General features: G+C 39.8%; 1 protein-coding gene across 4 annotated transcripts in view; it reads left to right on the top strand.

The window, feature by feature from the left end:
- The window catches only part of LOC122552969 (solute carrier family 22 member 2-like), a 54385-nt gene that overhangs the window by 2575 nt on the left and 26644 nt on the right, over window positions 1-25166 (top strand). For all 4 annotated transcript variants that reach the window (XM_043696290.1, XM_043696293.1, XM_043696292.1 and 1 more), the window contains exons 2-6: window positions 15591-15694; window positions 15784-15938; window positions 18087-18255; window positions 18340-18454; window positions 22727-22827. In XM_043696290.1, the coding sequence (XP_043552225.1) occupies window positions 15591-15694; window positions 15784-15938; window positions 18087-18255; window positions 18340-18454; window positions 22727-22827 (644 nt within the window). The remainder of the gene's footprint in view (window positions 1-15590; window positions 15695-15783; window positions 15939-18086; window positions 18256-18339; window positions 18455-22726; window positions 22828-25166) is intronic.

A 25166-nucleotide genomic window follows, 5' to 3' on the forward strand; every position in this document is an offset into this window, starting at 1 on the left:
CCAACAACTTGCCCACCACCGGGGTCAGGCTCACCGGTCTATAGTTCCCTGGCTTGTCTTTACTGCCCTTCTTAAACAGTTGTTCCATATTTGCCAGCCTCCAGTCTTCCAGCACCTCACCTGTGACTATCGATGATACAAATATCTCAGCAAGAGGCCCAGCAATCACTTCTCTAGCTTCCCATAGAGTTCTCGGGTACACCTGATCAGGTCCTGGGGATTTATCCACTTTTAACCGTTTCAAGACATCCAGCACTTCCTCCTCTGTAATCTGGACATTTTGCAAGATGTCACCATCTATTTCCCGACAGTCTATATCTTCCATATCCTTTTCCACAGTAAATACTGATGCAAAATATTCATTTAGTATCTCAATTGTCTGCAGTCAGCAGAGATGGCACTTAATTAACATCACCTAATAAATTCGGACAAACCTGATATATCGCCATCCTAGTCAGTGTATAGTGTGTTTGACTCCTTGCATAGAATGTGGAAGTTTCATCAGATTACTCTCAGAATCAATTAATCTAATTAACCTTGACTTTGATTTCTGGTTGATTTGACCAAATGTACAAATTCTGCCTAGTGTCCTGATGCATCTCAGGGTCACCTCCAGAGATATAGTAGTATTTAAAAGCAATGCTGTGGATGAATATAGACATAACTCTAAATATTGAAGACTATTCTTTTCATCCTTGCATCAAAACCTGCAACCTTCTTGGTTCTGATATACCTGGCATCCCAACATTTGATGAATCTTCCCTGCAAAGAAGAATGATAGTGAGCAGTCGTACCAGATTTGAAATATTAACGCTATTTGTCTCCACGGATGCTGCAAGGTTTGCTGAGTTTCTCCAGTATTCTCTGTGTTGTTGCCGTGTCAGAAATCTGGACTCAGGTATGCCAACAATTTAGAATTCCTTGAATAGAAGATTCTGTACCTGTCTGGGGACTGAATGAATCAATAGTGTATTGTTGTTGTACCCTATTGTGGGATCTGTTGGCTGACCCTGACTACAAAATAATTCAGTTTCAACTGAGTCAATTCAGAGGAAAAAGAAACTTAAGCATTATACACAACCAAAAACACATTTTGATAAGTTTCTCACCCTGACTGATCATCTTTGACTTTTTTTAAAGACTGCACAACTGAATATAGACATAACTCTAAATATTGAAGACTATTCTTTTCATCCTTGCATCAAAACCTGCAACCTCCTTGATTCATCATTTTTGCCTTTTCATGGTTGTGGAGTTTGCATTTCCATTACTCCATCTGAAGGATACTCCTGGTGTTACACTTGGTGATGGGAAGAGTGTGTTAGAAGTCAAGTCCCAATACTCTGAGCCAAATCAAATGTCTGTCTTTTCAAATGCCTCAGTGTCTTACTTAGTCACCAAAATGGTCAATTTGATTCTTTTTATTAGTTATCCAGAATAAAAGAGACTTTGCCAGGTTTATTCAATCAAACCCAAATTAGCACTTTTACTAAAGCAAAATGTATTTTTACATGACGTTATTTATTAAAGTACTATGTAGAATTAAAGACATCCTTCTTTATCCCAAACAAAAACACATGTATGGACAGGATGAGCTGAGATGATGTGTAGAAGTAGTGATGGTTTCGCTTCTCAACAAGATCTGATTGATGTTAGTCACAGGGCAATCTGAAAATAATTTTCTCAATTCAGCTAGGAAGCAGTTAGGAATCCTAATATTTGAAACTTTCAGGACTCAGTACAGTCCAGAGACTGTTGCTGGACAACATTCAGCACAAGGCCTATTCTAAACACATTCTGCTTCTCTTGCAATTAAGAGCGTAAAAGTAATGTCTTAGCTCTCTTTTAAAAGCTTTGCTTTTCAAAGTAACTTGCTTTTTTTCATAAACAACAAATAACCCCACAATTCTCATTGACATTATTTTTTCCAAGAAATTATATTGTAAGTCCTTTGCAAGCCAGGAATTGTCCAGATCTTTCAATTTCCAATTCTCATAATGCATAAATGTGTTTTCTCAACACTGGTTTTAATTATTTTGTGCGAAGACACATTTCCTGACCTTGAGCCCTGAACATAATCTTTAGCAGTTTCACACAGCACATATTCTTGCTTTGAATTTACTTCAGGTGTAGTCTTTGTATCCTCTTTTGAATCAGATTTGTCAGTGATTCCATTAAGTCCGTTAGTTATACATGAATTAATTTGCCTTGTCATGTATCTGTTTGTAAGGTAGTGAGAGTCCTTTTCTTTTTGTATAGTATTATGTGTACTATGATTTTACTTATGTTGAACTGTATTTCATGGTCAACCACTCAATAGATAGACATTCGTAACACTAATAATATTCTACCTCTAATTATTGCACCTCTATATCTCTAACTGAGCTATATAAGTTGATAAAAGGAATCCACAAAGTGCTTGCAGAAAGAAAGTTTCCTTGTGGGACAGTCTAGAATGAGAGAATAAGGGATAGCAGAAGCAAAACACAGATGAGGTGAAATTATTTCTCACAAAGGATGACAAATCTGTGGAATTTATACCCCAACGTGTCATGGATGCTGGAGAACTAAATAAATTTAAAGGGAAGATAGGCAGACTTTTAATTATTAAAGGGTTGAAGGGTTATGGGGAGTAGGCAGGTAAATAGAGTTGAAGCTGAAATGAGATCAGACGTAATTGTATTAAATGGCAAATCAGGCTCAAAGGACTGAATTGCCTGCACTTTCTCCTTGATCTTACATCTCAAAACAGTTCCAGAGTGATCTCGGGACCTCGAGAACCTGGAGGTAATGCCCAGTGCAATCTGGAGTCAATGCCCAATACGGACTGGAGGCTACATGCAGTGTTAGAGGGCAATTGTTCTGAACTTTTCATTTCTCTATTTTCTAATTTATTTCTACAATCTACAATGTTGCACTTTTGATGTCTTTATTTTCTATTTTTTTTTCCCTAAGAACTCGTACTGAAAAATTGGACCTATGTACCTTTGTACGTAAGATGACACTATAAGTGAATAAGTGACAACTTGTAAACTTTTCACTGTACTCATTTGAGTACATGTGACAGTAAAACTAATCCAATGCAATTCACTTATGTTCCTATATTGTTCTTATCCTTGTGCTTTGAACCATCTTTTAGAATGAAGAAGCAGAGTGTGGAGCTCCTATGGAATTTTGAGCTAGTTCTAAGACTGGATTAAGCTGTCAAAGATATGGAAATTCAATCAATAATGAAGGATGGGAAAGAAAGAAAGAGAGAGACTTGAATTCAAACATTGGGAATGAAATGTTGCCTGTTGTTAATAAAAGCCTTTAGCAAATAGACAAAAAGAATAAGGAGTATTTGAATGATAGGTTTGAGATATAAAACCTGAGACTAAGATCATTATGGTGTAGAAGTAATAATTGAAACAAGGCTTGAAGAGGATGTTTTTGGAAGGTAACATTTCTGGTTTTGAGGTGTTCTTGAAAGAAGGAAAAAAGAAGGGTGAAGGAGTGTCAGTTATTATAGTACCGATGTGGGATGATGCAGTTGGAGGGTTAAAGACAATTTATTTTGTTATAATTGAAAAGGTAAGGAGATAAAGGGGCAAATGTGCAACAGGTTACAGAAGGCTGCAAGAAAATAGAATATTGATAATGGGAGTTTCAGTTATTCCAAGATAGGAGTAGAATAAGCAGAAAATAGAGGTATTTGTGAAATGTGTACAAGAAAACCTTTTTGATCAATGTGGTTCCTATTAACACAGAAGGACAAGGCGATGGATCATATTTTGGGGATGAAACCTTTGGATCAATAGGTTAACTATATCTTTACTTGAGTCATCATGACATTAGGTGTTTAATTATGACATTAAAGCACATGGAACTGAAACCCAAGTCTTTCAGATGGCAAAGATTTATTTTCATATTATCTTTCACCTTCTGTAACCAATCTGCCAGGATTGGATAAAGTCAGCATAGTTTACAAAAGGGAAATCATGCTTGACAAATTTACTGGAAGTTTTTGAGGATGAATATCGGAGAATTGATTGGGGTTAAGTGAATATCGTTGCCTTGAACTTTCATAAGGCTTTTTTAAGGTCCCACATTAAAAGATTACCATGTACAATTAATGCTCTAATTTACCACTTAAATTACAGAGAACAGCTTGGAAGGTGGGAAGCAAAGAGTAGGAATAAATGGCATGCATTTGCTGACTCATCCAACTTCTCCAAATCACACTGATGCAAGTGACCAACGGGCAACTGTCGAGATCAGTGCTTGGACCAGAGCTATTTGCAATTTATATTGATTATTTTGATCAGGAAATTAAATGTAATTGCCAAGTTTGCAGACAACTAAAAGCTAGGTGGGAGGGTGAACTATGACATCAGCAAATTGGAGAAGTTGAATAAGTAGGCAAATCCATAGCTGATGAAGTATAGTGTGGATAAATGTGAAGTAGCAAAAACAGGAAGACAGATCTGAATGCTGACAGACTGGGAGGTACAATGACATCTGGATGTCTTGGTCCACCAGTCACTGAAAGTAAACTCGTAGATGGAGTAGACAATGAAGAAGAGAAATGGTATGTTGGCCTCCATAGAAAGAGGAATTGAGTACAGGTTCAAGGCTACCTTTCTACAATCGTATAGGGCCTTCTTCAGACTACACCTGAAATATTGTGCAGCTTTAGTCTCCTTATCTGAGGAAGTTCTGGCTATGGAGGAAGTGATTCTTAGGACGGTAGGGCTGACCTGTGAAGAGAGATTGGATCAGTTAGGACTAAAATCACAGGGGTTTAGAAGAATAAGGAAGGAATCTCATGGAAACCTGTAAAATTCTAACAAGACAGGATAAACACAGGAAAGATGTTCCTGAAGATGAGAGAGTCCAAAACCAGGGCTCACTATTTAAGAATATAAGGTAGGCCATTTAGAACTGAAATGAGGAGACGTTTCTTCATCCAGAGAGTGCTGAGCCACCTAGGATTCTCTCGCACAGAAATTGGTTGAGGCTAAAACATTTAATGGTTTCAAGAAGGAGTTAGATATAATTCATAAGTCAAAAAGGATCAAAGAGTACAGGGCAAAAGTAGAAACAGAGTACTGAGTTGAATGATCAACAATGATCATACTGAACTATAGAGCTGGCTTAAAGGGCTCAATGGCTTACCCCGTTCCTATTCTCTATGTTTTAATCTAGCAATGAGTAGACTCAAAGAAGTGGCAAAAATGGAACCCTGGAGTAAAGCTCAGTGGCAGTATAGTGCAGTGGGCAAAGGATTTCAAGTTTTATGTAGTTATTGGCTTGCAGTGAGGGAAATTCCATGCAACACTAAAAAAAGGAAGGGAAAAAATAACAGGGAATAAGGCACGCAGAAAAAAAATTGCATTGAATTAATTTTATGGTCACATGTACTCAAATGAGTACAGTGAAAAATTTATAAGTCACCACTTACAACAACATCTAAAGCACAAGGGTACCTAGATACAACCCTTAGTACAGAATAGATAAATGAAGGAAAAGAGGTTACATTGCAACTATGCATTGTATGACCATAGGTCAGAAAATAAAAGGAAAGTTAAAAAGACAAACATTAGTCTCTCTCTAAAGGCTCTCCGCAGTAGACTGACACAGGGGGCCTCCACAAGGTCTGTCTGCTGGCTGCCGCCACGCTTACACTGGGCCACTGACATCATGCACCTGTACCAGGCCCGAGACATCCCTGCCACCCTGCTCCATCCACTGGCATCTCTGGTGATCATTGGCTCTGCTTCAGAGGCCAGGACTGGGTGTTTGAGGCTGATAGAAAGGAGGAGAGGGGGAGAAAAAAAGATAAAGTAGTAAATGAATGGGCGGAGTGGAAGATCTCCAGCTGAAACGCCCTACTCTGCCACCACCTTACCATCTCAAAATCAGCCTGACACTGAGTTGGAGATTACTGCAGAGTAGAGGTCCTTATAGAAATGGGAAATAAAAAGGCACACAATGGTCATCAGCAGAAATGTGGAAAGAAACAAAATGCAGTCTCACAATAAGGGACCTTATTGATGGGAGCTTTGCCCAGCCAGTATTACTAAGAGCCATGAGTTCAAAGAGAGAGACTGTATCAGAACTACATTAGTAACATAGAAAGTTTAAAAACAGACCACTGCAGTCCATTGGATTTCAAGGATTAGAAGATTAGGATGAATTCTTCATAGGGGATATAAAAAGTGGTCAGGAGGAAATTGAGCAAATTTGTAGGGAGATCTCAGTTATCTATAAGAATAATAGAGTGGTAATGGTAAAGTATTTTAACTTAGACTAGAACTGCTAAGTGTTAAGGGATTGGATAGAGAGGAATTTGTTAAAGGTATACCAGAAAACTTTCTAATTCAGTAGGGACAGATGGAAATTGGGAAGCCTTCAAAAATGAGATGGTGTGTTCAGGAAAATATGTCCCTGTTGGGGTGGAGAGCAAGGCTAGTAGATGCAAGGAATACTGGATGACTGAAGAAATTGAGGCTCTGGTCAAGAAAAAGAAAGAAGCATTTGTCAGATATAAACAGCAGTGATCGAGTGAATCCCTAGAGAAGTACAAGGGCAGTACAAATTTACTTGAGAGAAATCAGGCGGGCAAAAAGGGGGACATGAGATAGCTTTGGCAAATAGGATTGAGGAGAATCCAAAAGGTTTCTTTTGGATTCATTAAGGACAGAAATACATTAAGGACAAATGGGTAACTAGGGAGAGAATAGGGCCGCTTAAAGATTAGCAAGGCCATTTACATGTGGAACCACAGGAGAAGGTGGAGATAGTAAGCAAGTATTTCACATCAGTGTTTACTGTGGACAAGGATATGGAAGCTAGAGAACTTGGGGAAATAAATAGCAATATCTTAAAAAGTGCCCATATGACAGAGGAGGTGGTGCTGGATGTTTTAAAATGCATAAAGACAGATAAATTCCCAGGACAAGATTAGGTGTTAAAACTTGTTGGGAAGCTAGGAAAGTGATTGCTAGGCCCCATGCTGAGATATTTGTATTATCAATAACCACCGCTGAGGTGCCAGAAGACTGAAGATTGCTGAGCCTGACATCAGTGGTAGGCAAGTTGTTGGACGGAATTCTGAGGGATAGGATTTACATATATTGGAAAGGCAAGGACTGATTAGGAATAGTCAGCATAGTTTTGTTCTTGGGAAATCATGTCTCACAAACTTGATTAGGATTTTTGAAAATTGGCATAGAAGATTGATGAAGGCAGAATGGTGGACCTTGTCTATATGGAGTTTAATAAGACGTTTGACAAGGTTCCGCATAGTAAATTGATTAAGAAGGTCAGATCACATGGAATACAGGGACAACTAGCTATTTGGATACAAAATTGGACAATAAGTAGGAGACAGAGGATGATGGCTTTTGGGACTGGAGGCCTGTGACCAACAATGTACTGCAGGGAACAGTGTGCTGGGTCCACTGCTTTTTGCTATTTGTGTAAATAATGTGAATGTGAACATAGGAAGCAGAGTTAGTAAATTTGCAGATGACACTAAAATTAGTTGTGTAGTAGGCAGTGAAGAAAGCTGTCTCAGAGTACAATGGGATCTTGATCAGATGGGCCCGATGAGTTGCAAATGGAGTTTAATTTAGATAAATGTGAAGTGCTACATTTTGGTAGGGCAGGATTGATATACTTAATGGTAAGATCCCGGGTAGTGTTTCCAAACAAAGGGACCTTCGAGTGCAGGTTATAGTTCCTTGAAAATGAAGTTACAGGTAGACAGGGTCGTGAAGGCAGCATTTGGTAAGTTTGTCTTTGTTGGTCAGTGCATAGAGTATGGGAGTTGGGATGTCATACTAAGGCTGAACAGGAATTAGTTAGGCCACTTTTGGAATATTGTATTTAATTCTGGTCCCCTTGTATAGGAAGCATGTTGTTAAATTTGAAATGGTTCCGAAAAGATTTACAAAGATGATGCCAGGGTTGGAGAGTTTGAACTATAGGGAGAGGCTGAATTAGCTGAGGCTTTTTTTCTCTGGAGTGTCAGAGGCTGAGGGGTGACCTTGTAGAGGTTTATAAAATGATGGGCATGGATAGGGTGAGTAGTCAAGGTCTTTTCCCCAGCAGGGGAGTCCAAAAGTAGGGGGCAGAGGATTAAGGTGAGAAGGGAAAGATTTAAAAGGGACCTAAGGGGTAACATTTTCGCACGGAGGGTGGTGCATGTATGGAATGAGCTGCCAGAGAAAATGGTGGAGTTTGGTATAATTACAACATTTAAAAAGCATCAGAACTTGTATATGAATAACAAAGGTTCAGAGGGATATGGGCCAAATGCTGGCAAATGGGACTAGATTAATTTAGGATATCTGGTCAGCATGGATAGTTGGACTGAAGGGTCTGTTTCCATGCTGTACATCTTTATGACTGTATGACTCAAAGTGCACTACAGGATTTTGGCTCCTCTGATTATACTGTCATGACCAAGCTTGAAGGGGTACACTACCTTATTTCCTAGTCCCATTCTTCTACAGCCCATAATAAAACTTAAATCTAATTCAGGTAGTGATTTGGCCAATTATCTAGGTCTCAGACTGTATCTGGTTTAATTTGAAAAACAAGTATTTAGTTTCTGTAATTATTTAGAAAATATTAATGACCTATTCATTACCAAAAAAATTACTCAAACAGAGACACCAAAAAAATGAATGTTAGGACAATACAAATATATCCAACTGCCCTTCTAAAAATCCCACAACTCAAACTATTGTGGCAGGCTGAAATATTTTTGCTGGAGACAGTGAGATGGATTCTGAGTTCCACTTTCACTGGTAAAGATAATTTCTAGTTGATTTTCATTCCCATATTTTGTTGACAGGAGTTTAAAGGAGTGAGGAAGCAAAGGTATATTTTCTCAGATTCCCTTTAATTGTCTGACCGTCTAGGTTCGGAGCACAAAAACGTTATTTCACCCACAAACTGGGTGACCGCTCTTGGGAAGTCTCATAGGCTGTCTCTATCTGAACCTCTGTTTCTTGCAGATGCTTCATTGTTGGTGTGAACAAAACTGCTCCTTTGCAAAGTGCCCCTTTCAAAAGCTCACAATGTATAAGAATGTACTTATCAATTAATATTTAGACCTCACATCTTTAGAACAACACCAATTCACAAACTGCATACTGGCGTGCAGATATTATGGCGAAAGATGGCAAGAAAACTAATTTTAAGTTGGATACAAAGGCAGGTGTGTCTGTTGTTTCAGATTCAACATTGTGGTTGAGGCCAAAATTATCTGTCGTCATCTTTTTAGCTTTGCAGCACAGGAGTTAGTAAAATCTGAGTGAGACACAAGATGGAGTTGTTCGTTGTTATAATGGGAAAGCAATCACTGATATTTTGAATGTCATTCCTAATTATCACTATACTTTAGTAAATGGAGATTCTTGTCTGGCTTTGCATTTTCTTCATTTTGTAGTTACAGAAAATATAACAATAATAGCAACTACACTTAGACACAGATTCCTTCCTGTGATGAAGGTCAAGATATTACAAGAAATAAGAGAGAGATTGACATTCTGAAGTCTCAGCTGCTCCCAGCTGCATTTAAACATCTAGTAGAGATGAATGGGACCTTGGCAATATTTCAGGAAACTCAACTGAAGGCAAACAGCCTGGTTGTGTCATAGTCGGGCAATAAACAGGCAGAAACAGTAAATGCCCTAATGCTAAAAGGAACAGCAAATGAAGAAGAGCTTATAGTAGTTTAACCACAAACAAACACCAACAAACTGGCAGATTCTCCAAAGGCAACAAGATGACTACAATGTCTGAGAAGTAATAGTGCATCAGTCCCATCTACCTTCAAAAAGAGGTTGGAATATTGTTGGAGATTGATACCTTAACTAGAAGAGACTTTTTGGTTGTAGGAGTTAGGAAGTGACAGTAAAGTGAAATGTTGATGGTTAAATGGAATACAGCAGATGAACTTGGAGGGAAATGTGGAGTAAAGGGTTAATCTAAAAGGATTAAAGTCATCTTTAATAATGGATACTCAGCTTGTGCATAACATCTATGTCATGATAATGTCAGAATAGTGACAGATACTTGTTGATAAAGCAAATGTGTAGAGTGTATGAGGTTTTATTTCTTGCACCCTTTACTGTACTGTTATATGTAATAAAACCTGTTAACAGTCACTTAGAGTGCAGACCTTATCTTACTGCAAACAGAAGTAAACATATTGTAGTGTAGGAGTGCACAAATGCAGAACTGCATTTAAAGAGCATCATGCAGAAGTGTTGGTGATGCAGCAACTCTCTCTGAAGACATGCTGGCTTCTCTACCTTTTTTATTCTTCATTCACGGAATGTATGTATAGCTTGCTAGGCCATCATTCATCGCCAAGAGGGCAATTCAAAGTTAACTCAGTAAATCTTACTAATGAACCAGTCTTTTTAAAATGACAATCAACAGTAGTCACATGATCACCGTTTGGACAGTTTGTTTTTCTTCCACACTTTTGTTGGATTCAAATTTCACAATTTGCCAAGAACATTAACCTGGATTACTAGTCCAATAATATTAACACTACTCCCCCACCTCACCAGTAAGTCCCTTATAAATGAAATACATGATGCTGATGCTGAACGTTTGGGCAAACCTGCAGCTCAGAGTATCTCCCAAAGGGTCCCATATCTTTCAATCTTCTGGTTCATTCTATTGTTGATAGTGGTGTACTCCTATTTTTGGATTTTTGGCTTTTTTCCCTCAACTGTCGGAGGCTGAAGGGTGACTTACAGAGGTTTTAAAAAAATCATAGGGTGAATTGCTGAGGTCTATTTCTCAGGTTAGGGGAGTCTAAAACTAAAGGGCACAGGTTCAAGGTGAGAGGGGAAAGACTTAAAAAGGAACTGAGGGGCAACGTTTTCCCACAGAGGGTAGTGCAGATATGGATCAAGCTGCCAGCGGTGGTGGTGAAGCAGGTACAATTACAACTTTTAAAAGACTTGTGCTTGGGTACACGAATAGGAAGGAATTAAAGGAATATGGGCCAAATGCTGGCAAATGGGACTACATCAGTTTAGAATATCTAGTTGGTGTGGACGAGTTAGAACGAAGGGTCTATTTCCATGCTGTATAACGTGATGATTCAATCTTCCTCTTCAAGGAGTTTTGATGATTTGGGTCCTGGAGGTTCATGTCTTGAATCAGTTTTCCATTAAAAGTTATCATTGCCATTACTTTCATGTCAGCATTGTGAGAAGGTGCCATCCCACTCCACCAATAAGTTCACCTATCAAGGAAATGATGACAGAGCAATATATCCGGTTTGTCTTCCAAAACTATGTGCAACACTTTTGAGATTAATGCTCTAAGAGAAAGTTTTGGAAAGTTGGAGTGGGAGGGGAAATGTTGGAAGTAGGATTTGGATGGAAACTGTAAATAGTTCATGAGGTCAATAGTTTGAGAGAAGAGTAAGCTTGAAGAGGAAGGAAATGTGTAGTAAAGAGTTAATTATACATTTAACTGTAGCAACTGAGCATGCAAATAAGTAGCAATGTCATGATGCTTCAGATGATAGAGAACTAGAACAGAAGTCTATAGGGTTTCATAGAAGGCAATTCCTGCCATCTTATGTTTAGAATTAATAATGTTCACTTAAATGGGTGTAAACTACCTTCTCTCAATAACCCATATGTGATCATATTACAAAATCAGGCAAGTAAACCACTCTTCTGCGGGGAAGCATTTGAGAAATAGTCAATTAGAGTTAAAATTACACCTGAGAAAGACAAGAAAGCCAAATGTATGAATACATAACAGTAGATTTTTGGGCGGCACGGTGGCACAGTGGTTAGCACTGCTGCCTCACAGCGCCAGAGACCCGGGTTCAATTCCCGCCTCAGGCGACTGACTGTGTGGAGTTTGCACATTCTGCCCGTGTCGGCGTGGGTTTCCTCCGGGTGCTCCGGTTTCCTCCCACAGTCCAAAGGTGTGCATGTCAGGTGAATTGGCCACGCTAAATTGCCCGTAGTGTTAGGTAAGGAGTAAATGTATGGGTGGGTTTCGCTTCGGCGGGTCGGTGTGGACTTGTTGGGCCGAAGGGCCTGTTTCCACACTGTAATCTAATCTAATCTGAAAAGATTTCAATGAGTTGAAGAAAAACCTTATACAGATGGATTAGAATTAAAATTTGAGCAGGTAAACAATAATTAAACAATGGGAGATTTACAAAGAGTAAATGAGTGGGGTACCCGATGAACATATTCCTCGATCGGGGAAAGGAAGGGCACCAAAGCTAGAACTCCATCCATGACTAAAGATTATAGAGATTAAAATGAAATTGAAAAGTGAGGTGTATCACAAATGTTGCATATGAAAGACACAGATCACAAAAAGAAATAAGAAAGGAGTCTTTAAGAATAGATTAGCAGCTAACATAAAATAACTATAATATAAGTAATCATTAAAGATAGAGTGCACCTGATATCGGTCCAAGTAGAAAATGATCTATTGGGATAAAAATATCTATTGGAGACCGTGCAAATGGCTGAGGTATTAACTATGCACTTTGCATCTATTGGTTTCACCCAAAGGGGGTATTATTAATCTAGGAGATAGAAATAATATTCAATAAAAAAACAAAGACAATGTATTTAAAATCTTGCATTAAAAAATGACCCAATCAGGTGTATCCTAGATTACTGAGGGAAGTAAGGTAGAAGTTGCAAGGCACTGATCATAATCTCGGGCACCACATTCTTTAGAAATGGGGGTGGTGCCAGAGGATTGCAAATATCACACCCCATTATGGGCAACATGGTGGCTCAGTGGTTAACACTGCCTCACAGTGCCAGGGACCTGGGTTTGATTCTAGCCTTAGGCAACTGTCTGTGTCGAGTTTGTACATTCTCCCCTTCGCAGGTTTCCTTCTGTTTCCTCCTACAGTGCAAAGATGTCCAGGTTATGTAGACTGGCCAGGTTAAATTGCCCGTAATATCCAGGGATATGCAGAATAGGTGTATTAGCCATGGAAAATGCAGGCTTACAGGGATAGGGTAGGGGGCTGGTCTGCCTTCCAGAGGGTTGGGCTCAACAGGCCAAATAGACTGCTTCCGCACTGTAGGGATTCTATGAAAATGGGGAGAGAGGTCAACCCAGCACTTATATATATTTGTATACTCCAAGAAACTTTGAGACAATATCAAACCCTTAGAAAAATTATGGATTATTAAATGATCATCAGCTTATAAGACCAGACAACCCAGGAACAGAAGTAGGCCATTCAACCCATCTGGTTTACTTTGCCATTCAGTGAAGTCATGTCTGATCTGATAATCCTCAGCTCCACTTTCCTGCTTTTTCCCTATAACCCTTGATTCCTTTTCTGATTAAAATTCTGTCTGTTTCAGCCTCAGACATGCTTCATGGCAGAACCTTGACAGCCTCTGTTAAAAAGAATTCCATAGTTTCACAATCCTCTGCGAGAAGGAATTCCTGGCCCTCCGTGTCTCAAATCTATAACCACATTTTCTGACATTATGTCCTTGGACCTAGGTTCTTCCACAAATGGAAGCAACCTTTCCACATCTACCTTGTCAAATTCTCTGAGAATCTTGTGCATTCCAATGAGGGTACCTGTCAATGGTCTAACTAAGGCTCAAGCTATTCAACCTCTTCTCATAGGACAGTTGTTTTTTTGTGATGCACAGATTAGGACTTACAAATCCTTCTATTGTGTAGCTTTCTGAAATCTTTCTCCATTTAAATAATATTCAGCTCCTCTATTCTTCCTGCCAAAATGCATAATCTCACATTTCCTCCCATTATATTCCATCTGCCAAGTTTTCACCCATTCACTTGTCTCCAGCTCTCTGTAGAAACTGTGTCATCTTTACCACTTCCTTTCCCAATTGCTTTGGTCTCAATGGCAAACTTTACTATAGTATCTTCACTTTGCACGTACAACTCCTTAACAAATTGTGGGCCAGCACTAATCCCTGTGGCATACCACTAGTTATAAGTTGTCAGCCTGACTATGTTCCTCCCCTTATCCTAAATCTCTGATTTGTTAAAGGCAAATGTTATTTGATGAACTTGATTTGTTTTTTGCTGATCTATTGGTGGGATAGGATGGGGGCAACATGGTTGATGCATCCTGTTCCTTAGGTCAAAATCCTGGAACTCCCTCCCTAACATCATTGAGAGTGTATCTATACCACATGGATTGTAGGAATTCAAGGAGGTGACACATCACAAGCTGCTCAAGGGCAAGAGTTTGGTCTTAAATTGTAATCCTTCCTTGCCTTGAGCTCTTGATATTTAGTTTGTTTGGTAAGGTATGATGATGAGTATTAATGAGTCAAGTTACACCATCAACAAGATGATTAACAGCAATAACCCTCTTAATTGGCAAATTGCTGCTACCTAGTGAGAAACGTGCCACGTTTCTTGTGAAAAACGTAGGTGTCGGAGTCTGTTGCTCCTGATATAGAGATAGACCTCACCACTCTTCTTGTCTGATTTGGCCACATATCTTGCCACAGCCTACGCCACTTAGACTCCTATATGATTCTGGCCTAAGTTTCCGGGCCATGATTCTTAGCTTCATTATAAGTACGAAATCAAGGAAGTTATTCTAAACCTGTAAAGAATGCTGGTTAAGCCTCAGCTAAGACATTAGAGCAAATTTTAAACCCCTAAAACTGATGGTTTGATTGGTCAATTTGCAGGACTTAGGATATGGGATAAATTGGCAACTTGTTCCCAGGAGGCAGCTTGACCATTTAAATATTATAACAAGGCTGGGACACCTCCCATTCCACTTCTTTTATCAGTCTATTATTGGCAGGTCAAGCCTTAGGGAACAAGCAACTAAAGTATAGGTAAGCATAACCGGTGGGAAGCAGTGAGAGTCCTTATAGCATTGCAGTGTAGTTGCACTCTAGCAATCACATCCACCAGAAACTGCTTCCATGGAATTGAACTCTATTCCTCACTGATAGGTAATAGAATAACAGACCCTGTATCCCGCCCTGTCCAGCCCGACATTACATCCTCACAATACTTAGACTAGCAGCTGCAGGCACCTTACCTGGAACTGCGGTCTTCTCCAAACTGTTATCTATTCAACTAGAAGCAAATCCTGTAAACCAGGTTGACTTCTGGACTGGAATCACATCAGAAACATTTCTGTTATAATAAAATTCTACAGCGTAGGGAAAACCTAGACTCCCTCCAAAAACTATCTCCCATCCAGAAAAACTGCATTAGTCAATACTGGGTACTACCCTTTTAGATAGCTCACCAAGTGCAGCAGAAGAAAATAGTGTTAAAGGAATGAGGGACCTCAGTTACATGGCGATCCCAGAGAAAACAGAATTTCTCTTTACAGTAGAGAAGTTTTCCTCCATAGAGGAAAATCGGGGCATAGGGTTAATCAGATAACACTACCAAAGGACTGTCACAAACAGCATTGACTTCATGGCCTCCTTTTGTGTTATATAATCATTTGATTCCAAGTTGTTCGGCTTTTAATGCAATGAATAGCTATACCTGAAATCTCTCAAACATGAAACTACTCATGAATACCATTTCTTGTTCTAATTCTACAAATTGTACAGTTTGAACTGGTATGTGCTGATTCCTGGAAACTGGATCTGTCTCAAGCATGTTTAAACCTGGGATTTACGCTTGGAACAGTAATCATGGGTTATGGAGCAGACAGGTATGCATACTGTCATCAACCAATCAAAACTTTGCAGTGTAATGCCGATTTTCTTATATTATTTAATCATACAATTAATTTACTTGTAGGTTTGGCAGAAAATCGAGCTTCCTGTTTGCAACATTTGTAACTTCAGCTCTGGGACTTGTAGTACCATTCTTACCGAATTACACTTGGTTTTTGATTTTCCGTACGTTGCAAGGCTTGTTCAGCAAAGGAAGTTGGGTGTGCGCATATGTCTTCAGTAAGAATTATACTTTTACCCACATGTTAATAACACAGTCAATGTCTTTTACAATAATAGCTACTGCAGTGCTGAACTTGCCTTTAGCACATAATCTGCCAATTAAATTAGCTAACATTGATGTTTACATAATTTCTGCCATATAAATCTTCAATATAGTATGCATCATTTTATGTATTATTGCACCATTAAGTTAATGTAGTTATTAACAACTACATTCTTTGGCCAATATTTTTTCTGATGTGATGATATATATATTTACTAATATATTTCAGTAACTAAAAATGCGAAGTCCTCTTCAGTAATATCATTTAATAAATTGTAACACTAGGAGGACATTTGTTTAGCTGTAGTTATGAGAGACCATAAATAGGAACAGGAATAGATCGTTTGGCCTCTTGAGTCTGTTTTGCCTTCCAATAGGATCGTGGCTGATCCAATATTCCTCATGTCCACTTTCTTGCCCTTTCCCTTAGGTTCTCAATCAGTAGAGGAACCATCTATTTCAGCCCTAAATATACACATGGACTCTACCCCATTGCTGTTTGTGGTAAGGAGTTCCAAAGATTAGCAATCTTCTGAGAGAAGAAATTCCTCCTTATCTCAGTTATAAATTAGTGGAAATTTACTCTGAGACAATGCCGCCTGATCCAAATACTCCCATGAGGGGAAACATTCTCCCAGCATTTACCCTGTCAAGACCCTTAGGAATCCTGTATGTTTCAATGAAATCACCTTTCATTCTTCTAAGCTCAAGTGAGTAGAGCTACTACTTGTTTAGCTGTTGCTCATAAGACAACCCCACCATGCTAAAGGATCATCCTAGTGGACGCTCTCTGACTGCCTCCAATGAAATGATTTCTTGGCTTAAATAAGGGAACCAAAACTGCTCAAAGCATTCCAGATATGGTCTCACCAGCACTTTGTGCGGTTGCAGTAAGACTTTCCTACTCTTATACTCCAACATTCTTGAGAAAAGAGCCAACATTTCACTAGCCTTCCTGATTACTGGTTGCACCTTTGTGCTTTGTGTTTCATGCACAAATGCCCTCAAGACCTTTTGTGTTGTAGCATTTTTCTCAATTAAATAATATTCTGTACTCAATTCTTCCAAATTAAACAACTTTGCATTTTCACTTCATTTGGAAATGTTTTGCCCATTTTCTTTACCTCCCAATATTTCTCTATAAACTGATTGTACTTCTCTCACAACTTACCTTTCCACCTAATTTTGAGTCATCTGCAAATTTGCTAATAACACATTCACTTCCTTCTTCCAAATCATAGAATCATAGACATGACTGAAACAGACCCTTCAAGTCCAATTCATCCATGCTGACCAAATCATTTATGAAAAGCAGTGGACCCAACACCAATCTTTGCAGGTCACAGGCCTCCAGTCTGTAAAGCAGCCCTCCACCACCACCCTCTAACTTCTCCCTTCAAGCCAGTTCTGTATCTAAATGACTAGTTCTCCCTGTATTCCATGTGATCTAACCTCAGTAATATGTATTGTAAACAGTTGTGGTCCAAGTGCTGATCCCTATGGACCCACAGGTCGTAGGTCACCAACCTGAAAAAGAACCGTATGCCCCAAACGATGTTTCCTTCCCACTGAACCAATTGTCACACCAGACTTATTTTAAAAATGGTAAAATCATGTTCACATTAAACTAACATTCTGGAAATGTAATGATAATTGCCAATACAAAATAGATTCCAGTGTCTGGAATCAAAATACCATCTAAGTATCAGAAGACAGCATGCTTAAGCAAAGGCTGTAGAGTGTAATGGTTCTTGAGCAAAACCTGGATGTTAGAGCACACTAAGTAACATCAGAGAAATAGTCAGATGTTTCAGGCACTCTCTTTGTGATAAAACTATGAGGTTGTGTTTCTCGTCCTTGCTCCTATCTAGACAGCTTTTCAATCAGAATATAGTTCCACAAATTAACATCTACATCGGTAAAATTGTTCAAAATGGCAGGTTTGGTATAGTTTTCTAACTTTCTGGAGTTTTTAGTCGGCAGAACAATGGAACCAGCTTGGTTTGGTTCCTTAGTGTAGGTAATAGAATATTAAATCATTGGTGCATTCTTTTTTTACCACAAAGCATATCACTAATTTATGAGCTAACATTTTGTTTCAGTTACAGAGCTTGTTGGACTACAGTACAGAAGAACAGTGGGTATTCTATATCAAGTGTGTTTCAGCTCGGGGATGATGCTACTTGCAGCTGTTGCTTATTTTATACCAGACTGGAGAAATCTACAGCTGGCAACTACCATTCCAGGCTTTTTCTTCCTGACCTACTACTGGTAACATCTGTAAAGATTACCATTATCTGAGTTGAGTAAAGGTATTTCAAGCTTAACAATAAACTAGATGTATTCCATTTGCAGGTTGATCCCAGAGTCTCCCAGGTGGATGCTGTCTCAAAAGAAGAATACTGAAGCTGTGAATGTCATACAGCAAATGGCAAAAAGGAACGGGAAAAGCTTTTCAAAGAAAATTGAGGTGATTAACCTAGAGTCATAGAACTGTACAGCACGAAAACAGACCCTTCTGTCCAGCTCGTCCATGCCGACCAGACATATTAAATTAATCTTGTCTCATTATGCCAACATTTGGCCCATATCCCTCTAAACTCTTCGTATTCATATACCCATCCAGATACCATTTAAATGTTGTAATTGTAGTCTCCACCACTTCCTCAGGCACCTTGTTCCACAGACACACCACCCTCTGTGTGACAAAGCTGCCCTTTAGGTCCCCTATAAATCTTTTCTTTCTCACCTTAAACCTATGCTCTCTAGTTGTGGACTCTCCCACCCTGGGAAAAAGTCCTTGACTAATCACCCTATCCATGCTCCTCATGATTTTATAAATTTCTGTAAGATCTCCCCTCAGCCTCCGACACTCCAAGGAACATATCCCCAGTCTATTCAGCTTGTCCCTATAGCTCAAACCCTCCAATCCTGGCAACATTTTGAACCCTTTTGAGTTTTACAGCATCCTACCTACAGCAGGGAGACCAGAATTGCCCATGATATTCTAAAAATGGCCTAACAAATGTCCTGTACAGCTCCCGACTCCTATACTCAATGCACTGACCAGTAAAGGCAACCATACGTGAATATCTTGCCACAATTTGTTTAACATATAATAGACTTTTTAAAGATTTGTTTAGCTGGGTGTGTGGTTGGAGAAACTCAGCTTTAGCGATTAGAAATCTTTTGAGTTTTTTATTTATTCGTTTGTGGGATCTGGGTGTTGCTGGCTGGCCAACATTTATTGCCCGTCCCAAGTTGCCCTTGAGAAGGTGGTGGTGAGCAGCAGGGTGACCTACAATGCCATTAGGAAGGGAATTCCAGGATTTTGACCAAGCGACAGTGAAGGAACGATGACGTATTTCCAAGTCAGAATAACAAGTGGCTTGGAGGGGAACTTGAAAGTGGTGGCATTCCCATGTATCTGCTGCCCTTGTCCTTCTAATCTTAGTCTAACCGGCACCATCTCCTTGTTATGGCAGTGACTTGGAGCCAAAGAAGAATAATTATGGCTTCCAGGTTTTGTAATTAACCTGCTAATTTGAGCAAAAATCAAAAGAACAGCAGATGCTGTAAATCAGAAACAAAAACAGAAATTGCTGGAAAAACTCTGGAGATCTGGCAGCATCTGTGAAGACATATCAAAGTTAATGTTCAATGACCCTTCCTCGGAACACATGGCTCTGGAGCGGGTCCAGAGCAGTTCACAAGAATGAAAAGTTTAACATATGAGGAATGTTCGAGAACTCTGGGACTATACTTGATGGAGTTTAGGAGTGGGGGGAATCTGATTGAAATTTTCAAAACTGACATGGAGATGTTTCCAGTGGCAGGAGAGATGAGGACCCAAGGGCACAGCCTTACAGTAAAGAAAAGACCCTTAAAAATGGAGATAAGGAGAAACCTCTTCAGTCAGAGAGTGGTGAATCTGTGAAATTCATTGCCACGGGAGGCTGTGGAGGCCAGGTCATTGAGTACCTTTAAAACATAGATAGATAGGTTTTTGATTACCAAGGAGATCAAAGATTACGGGGAGAACGCAGGAAAATGGGGTTGAAAAATCTTTGCAGTCATGATTGAATAGTGAAACAGACTCGATAGGCTGAATGGCCTAATTTCTGCTCCTTTGTCTTGTGGTCTTTTGATCCATTTTCCCAATTCCTCGGGCTCCATAGTATTTGTTCCGATGAGACCAACTTCAACAAGAGCCTCCAAAGCTTCCACCTTCTTCCTCAATCGAGGATTTCCCAGCATCATTGTCGACAAGGCTCTCAACCGGGTCCAACCCATCTCCCGCACTTTGGCTCTCACTCTCTTCCCTTTCGCACCAGCAATAGGGTTTCCTTTGTCCTTACCTTCCATCCTACTAACATCCATATCCAGGAGATCATCAGCCATCATTTCCACCACCTCCAGTAAGATGCCACCACCAGACACATCTTCCATATTCCCCTTCCATCCTTAATCTGCCTTTTGCAGGGACCTTCCCTCCAGGACATCTTGGTCCATTCTTCCTTCACTCCCAACAACACCCACAGCCTCACGGCACCTTCCTGTGCAACCACCGAAGGTGTAACACAGGCCAGTTCACCACCTCCCTCCCCACAATCCAAGATCCCAAACATACCTACCAGGTGAAGCAACGCTTTACCTGCACTTCTCACAAGCTAGTCTATCCTGTATTCACTGCTCACAATGTGGTGTCCTCAACATTGGGGAAATGAAGCGTAAACTGGGTGAACACTTTACAGAACACTGAAATTCTGCCCACAAATAAAACCCTGCGCCTCCAATTGCTTGCCACTTTAACACACCACCCTGTTCCCTGGCCAATATCTCTGTCTCAGGCTTGCTGCAGTGTTCCAACAAAGGTCAGCACAAACTGGAAGAAAAACACCTCTTTTTCCACTTGGCAACCTTGCAGCCCTCCGGACTCAAAATCAAGTTCAATAATTTTAGGGCCTGAACTCTCCCATGGCCTAGTCCCCTACCACACACACCAGGCCTTGTTATGACATAGTCTGTCATTATACACTACCTATTGTTAACCACTAACATTCTCCTTTAATAGCTATTCACTCTCCTCACCAGATTGTTATCCACTCCTTTGTCTTTCCAACTGTTCTTCTCTCTCCTTGGGCTCTATCCCCATCTATTGTTTACTTCCTACCCCCTCCTCCACCCTGTCTTCTGCAAAAAAATAATGTTTTCCTAGCTACCATTGGTTTTGATGATGTGTCACTGGACTCAAAATTTTAACTCTGGCTTCTCTTGACAGATGCTGCCAGACCTGCTCAGCTTTTCCAGTAACTTTGGTCTTTACTGCTAATTTGACTGTCTAGTCAAGTCTTCTTAGACCAGTCTAGTTCAGCTTTTGGATATCAGAGCATATGAAAGGTTTCACATGGAATGACCTCCAAAAGATAAATTTCCATTGAAGCTCCTCAACCCCAGTAAAATCCATTTTCCCATTGATCCCAAGGAGATGATTGTCAATTGTTGATAATTAGTTGTTTGGCAAGGGTAAATGTAAACATTTACCGTGTACATAGCAAGTATCAGAAGCTTCACATGAGATGCCTGGTAAGCAGCCTAATTCATGACAAAATGTGAGAGAGTGAATTAACATGGAGAAGACTGTAGTATTGACACTCACCAATTCTTCTGCTTCTTAAAAAAAGTCATTTCTTGTATGATTGAAAATTTCACCAGCAGTTTGAATGAGAAACCACTTCGGCTATACATTATTACAGAGAAACATCATTATTCATCAGACATACATTGAAAATCTCTGGCACAAAGGAAGTAACTTGGCTCGTTGTTTCTTTGCCACTTATAAAAGAGCTATCCAGTCCAATCGCAGTTGCCAGCTGTTGGCCCATCATTCTGTAGCTTGTACCAATGCAAGTGCATCTGCAAGTACTTTGAAATGTGACAAAACTTTCTGCCACTACCAATCTTTTTAAGCAATGAGCTCAAGACTCTAATCACCCTCTAGGTGGAATTACTTTTCCTTTCCTTGATGGAACCAAAATGTTTTCAAAGTACGACACAATGTCTCTTGAGCACTTTGAAGGCTAATGGATTTGAAATTGTTAAAAGGCAAATTTTTAACACTGTTTTAGAGGTAACATCAACTGTTTTTAAAATTTGTGTTATATTGACTAACAAATGCACTTTTGTCTTCTTGGGCCAGTATGAGAGTCTGGCATAGTCAGAACAGCCCCAGTCCATAAGACACAGGAGTGGAAATAAGGCCATTTGGCCCATCGGGTCCACTCCGCCATTCAATCATGGCTGATGGGCATTTCAACTCCACTTACCTGCATTCTCCCCGTAGCCCTTAATTCCTTGTGACATCAAGAATTTATCGTCCCAGCCTCCACTGCACTCTGCGGCAATGAATTCCACAGGCCCACCACTCTCTGGCTGAAGAAATGTCTCCGCATTTCTGTTCTGAATTTACCCCCTCTAATTCTAAGGCTGTGTCCACGGGTCCTAGTCTCCTCGCCTAACAGAAACAATTTCCTAGCGTCCACCCTCGCCAAGCCATGTACTATCTTGTAAGTTTCTATTAGATCTCCCCTTAATCTTCTAAACTCCAATGAATACAATCACAGGATCCTCAGCACAACGGTGCTTTTATATTCCAACCCTCTTGAGTCACATTGCTTTCTGTTAGTTCGCTTTCATTCATTGAAGATTTGTATATTGAGGCATGACTTTCTTATTCCTATAGATAGTTGAAGAGCACAGTGAGGACTTTAATCGTCCTTCCTTTGTAGAGCTGGTACGGACTCCTCAGATGAGGAAACACACCTTTATCTTGACATTTAACTGGTGAGATTTTTTTTCTATAAATGTTTGATTTTAGGAGACTCCCTAGAGAAAATAAACTGTTTTATAAAATACATGCATTATATAGAAAACAGATTGAAGGACCAATATTAAGAAAATGAAAGTATTTGACTAAAAAACCTTGTTCATTTAGCCTGTTCTCGCCACACCTAATTACATTATACCCATCATTGAAGCTTCACAGCTTATTTAAGCTGAATGTTTGAATTGCAGTTTAGATATAAAAGCAGTCTTTTTTTTGTTAAAAGGGTTTTGTTAGAGTAGATAGGAATAAATTGCATCTGACATCAGATGTATCAGGGCAGATTATAGGACAGATTTAACAGTAGAGGCCAAGAATGGTGGAAATAAAGAATATTTTTTATCCAGCAAGTTATGAGGCTCTGTGTTGACCAAAGTAAAATGAATTAACTTTCTTAAACGGGTGAAATTTTCAGGGCTATAGGGAAAATGCAGAAGATTGGGAACCACGTGATAGCTCTTTGAGGTCTGGCACCAACATGATGTTTTACATGGCCTCCTCTCATACTGTAAAGTTCCATGTCTCTTCCAATATTTAACCTTAATTGCATAAATTATTCTAAAGAATGGAAAAATATGGACCCGCAGCAGATATGCAAAGCAGGGAGGATGATAAAAATGTTGGGCTTGTAGAAAATCAAGCAATGACATCATAGGAAAGTCACAAGTTGTTTTCGGAATTCTGTGCAAATGCTGACATTGAGAAAATATTTCTTTCAAACAATAAATAATTATAAGCGAAATAATTCTATAAGAGAATCTAACAGAATAGTAGTAAGATATGAGTGATTTAATTATTTACATCATCCTAAAGCAGTAAATGCATTGGATTCTAGGCTTTAAGTAGTACAGAAAGTGGTAGTTAAAAGAGAAATTCGTTATGTAATAATTCATCACATAATTACTTAAGATTAATTAATGATGGCAGGGATGGCGATGTGCTATGACTACAGAAGCTCATGGGCACCAGTATGAAGGCTAGCACATCAGAAATGAGCGTTTGCTGTTTGAGCAGCTAAGTTCAGAGTTAGAATTAAATCCTCACTGGCTTAGTGCCTGATTCTACTGTGCTGCATTGTGCAGAAGGCTCCTCCTGCTCAATGTTCTGATTTTTCTCCTTGGAAGACTGCTCCTGCTGTCTTAACCTATAATCTTCTATCACACCTCCTCTTTGCCTACTCCAGTTGGGCAGGGGACAACATGCTAGGATTATTTTGCACTCTTTGTCCAACTGTACCCCTCCTTCCTCAAGATCAATTGAAGTAGGCCACTATTGGAATATTGTGTGCAATTCTGGTCTCCTTCCTATCGGAAAGATGTTGTGAAACTTGAAAGGGTTCAGAAAAGATTTACAAGGATGTTGCAAGGGTTGGAGGATTTGAGCTATAGGGAGAGGCTGAACAGGCTGGGGCTGTTTTCCCTGGAGCTAAGGGGTGACCTTATAGAGTTTTACAAAATGATGAGGGGCATGGATAGGGTAAATAGACAAAATCTTTTCCCTTGGGTCAGGGAGTCCAGAACTAGAGGGCATAGGTTTAGGGTGAGAGGGGAAAGATATAAAAGAGACCTAAGGGGCAACTTTTTCACACAAAAGATGGTATGTGTATGGAATGCCTGCCAGAGGAAGTGGTGGAGGCTGGTACAACTGCAACATTTAAGAGGCATTTGGATGGGTATATGAATAGGAAGGGTTTGGAGGGACATGGGCCGGCTGCTGGCAGGTGGGACTAGATTGGGTTGGGATATCTGGTCGGCATGGACGGGTTGGACTGAAGGGTCTGTTTCCTTCTGTACATCTCTATGACTATGACTCTACTAAACCCCATCTTCACCAAGCCCCTTCGAACTTCCCTTAGTGACCCTTGACCTTCTCTCAGCCATGGTCACATTCCCTCTGATGCTTCTCAGCTTTCCCTCGCCTTTCCAAAATTCTGAACAGTGATGGTCAGTTCCACTTCGAGGTCCACTTTGATTACCTTCCACTTTGAGGTCTGACTCACCCACTTATCTCGAAACAGGTGGGAAAATGAAGGGCCATGGATCCCATGTGCCTCCCCAATTAATCGCATGTAACATTTAATTATTGGAAGTTGTGGTTTAATAACTCATCACTGCATTCAAAACCATTACAAATTAGCTCCCCATAATGCCATTGTTATTGCCATTGCACCTTTTTTTCCTGCTGCCAGGATAACTTAATGCTTCCATCCTGTTGATGGGGACTTGACATTCAGTCCCATGTTTTTGATGGATGACCCACCTCTTTCCCTGCTTCTGTGGATTTCTTCCTCAATGCTGCC

Source organism: Chiloscyllium plagiosum, chromosome 9, assembly GCF_004010195.1.
Source record: "Chiloscyllium plagiosum isolate BGI_BamShark_2017 chromosome 9, ASM401019v2, whole genome shotgun sequence".
Lineage (NCBI taxonomy): Eukaryota > Metazoa > Chordata > Chondrichthyes > Orectolobiformes > Hemiscylliidae > Chiloscyllium > Chiloscyllium plagiosum.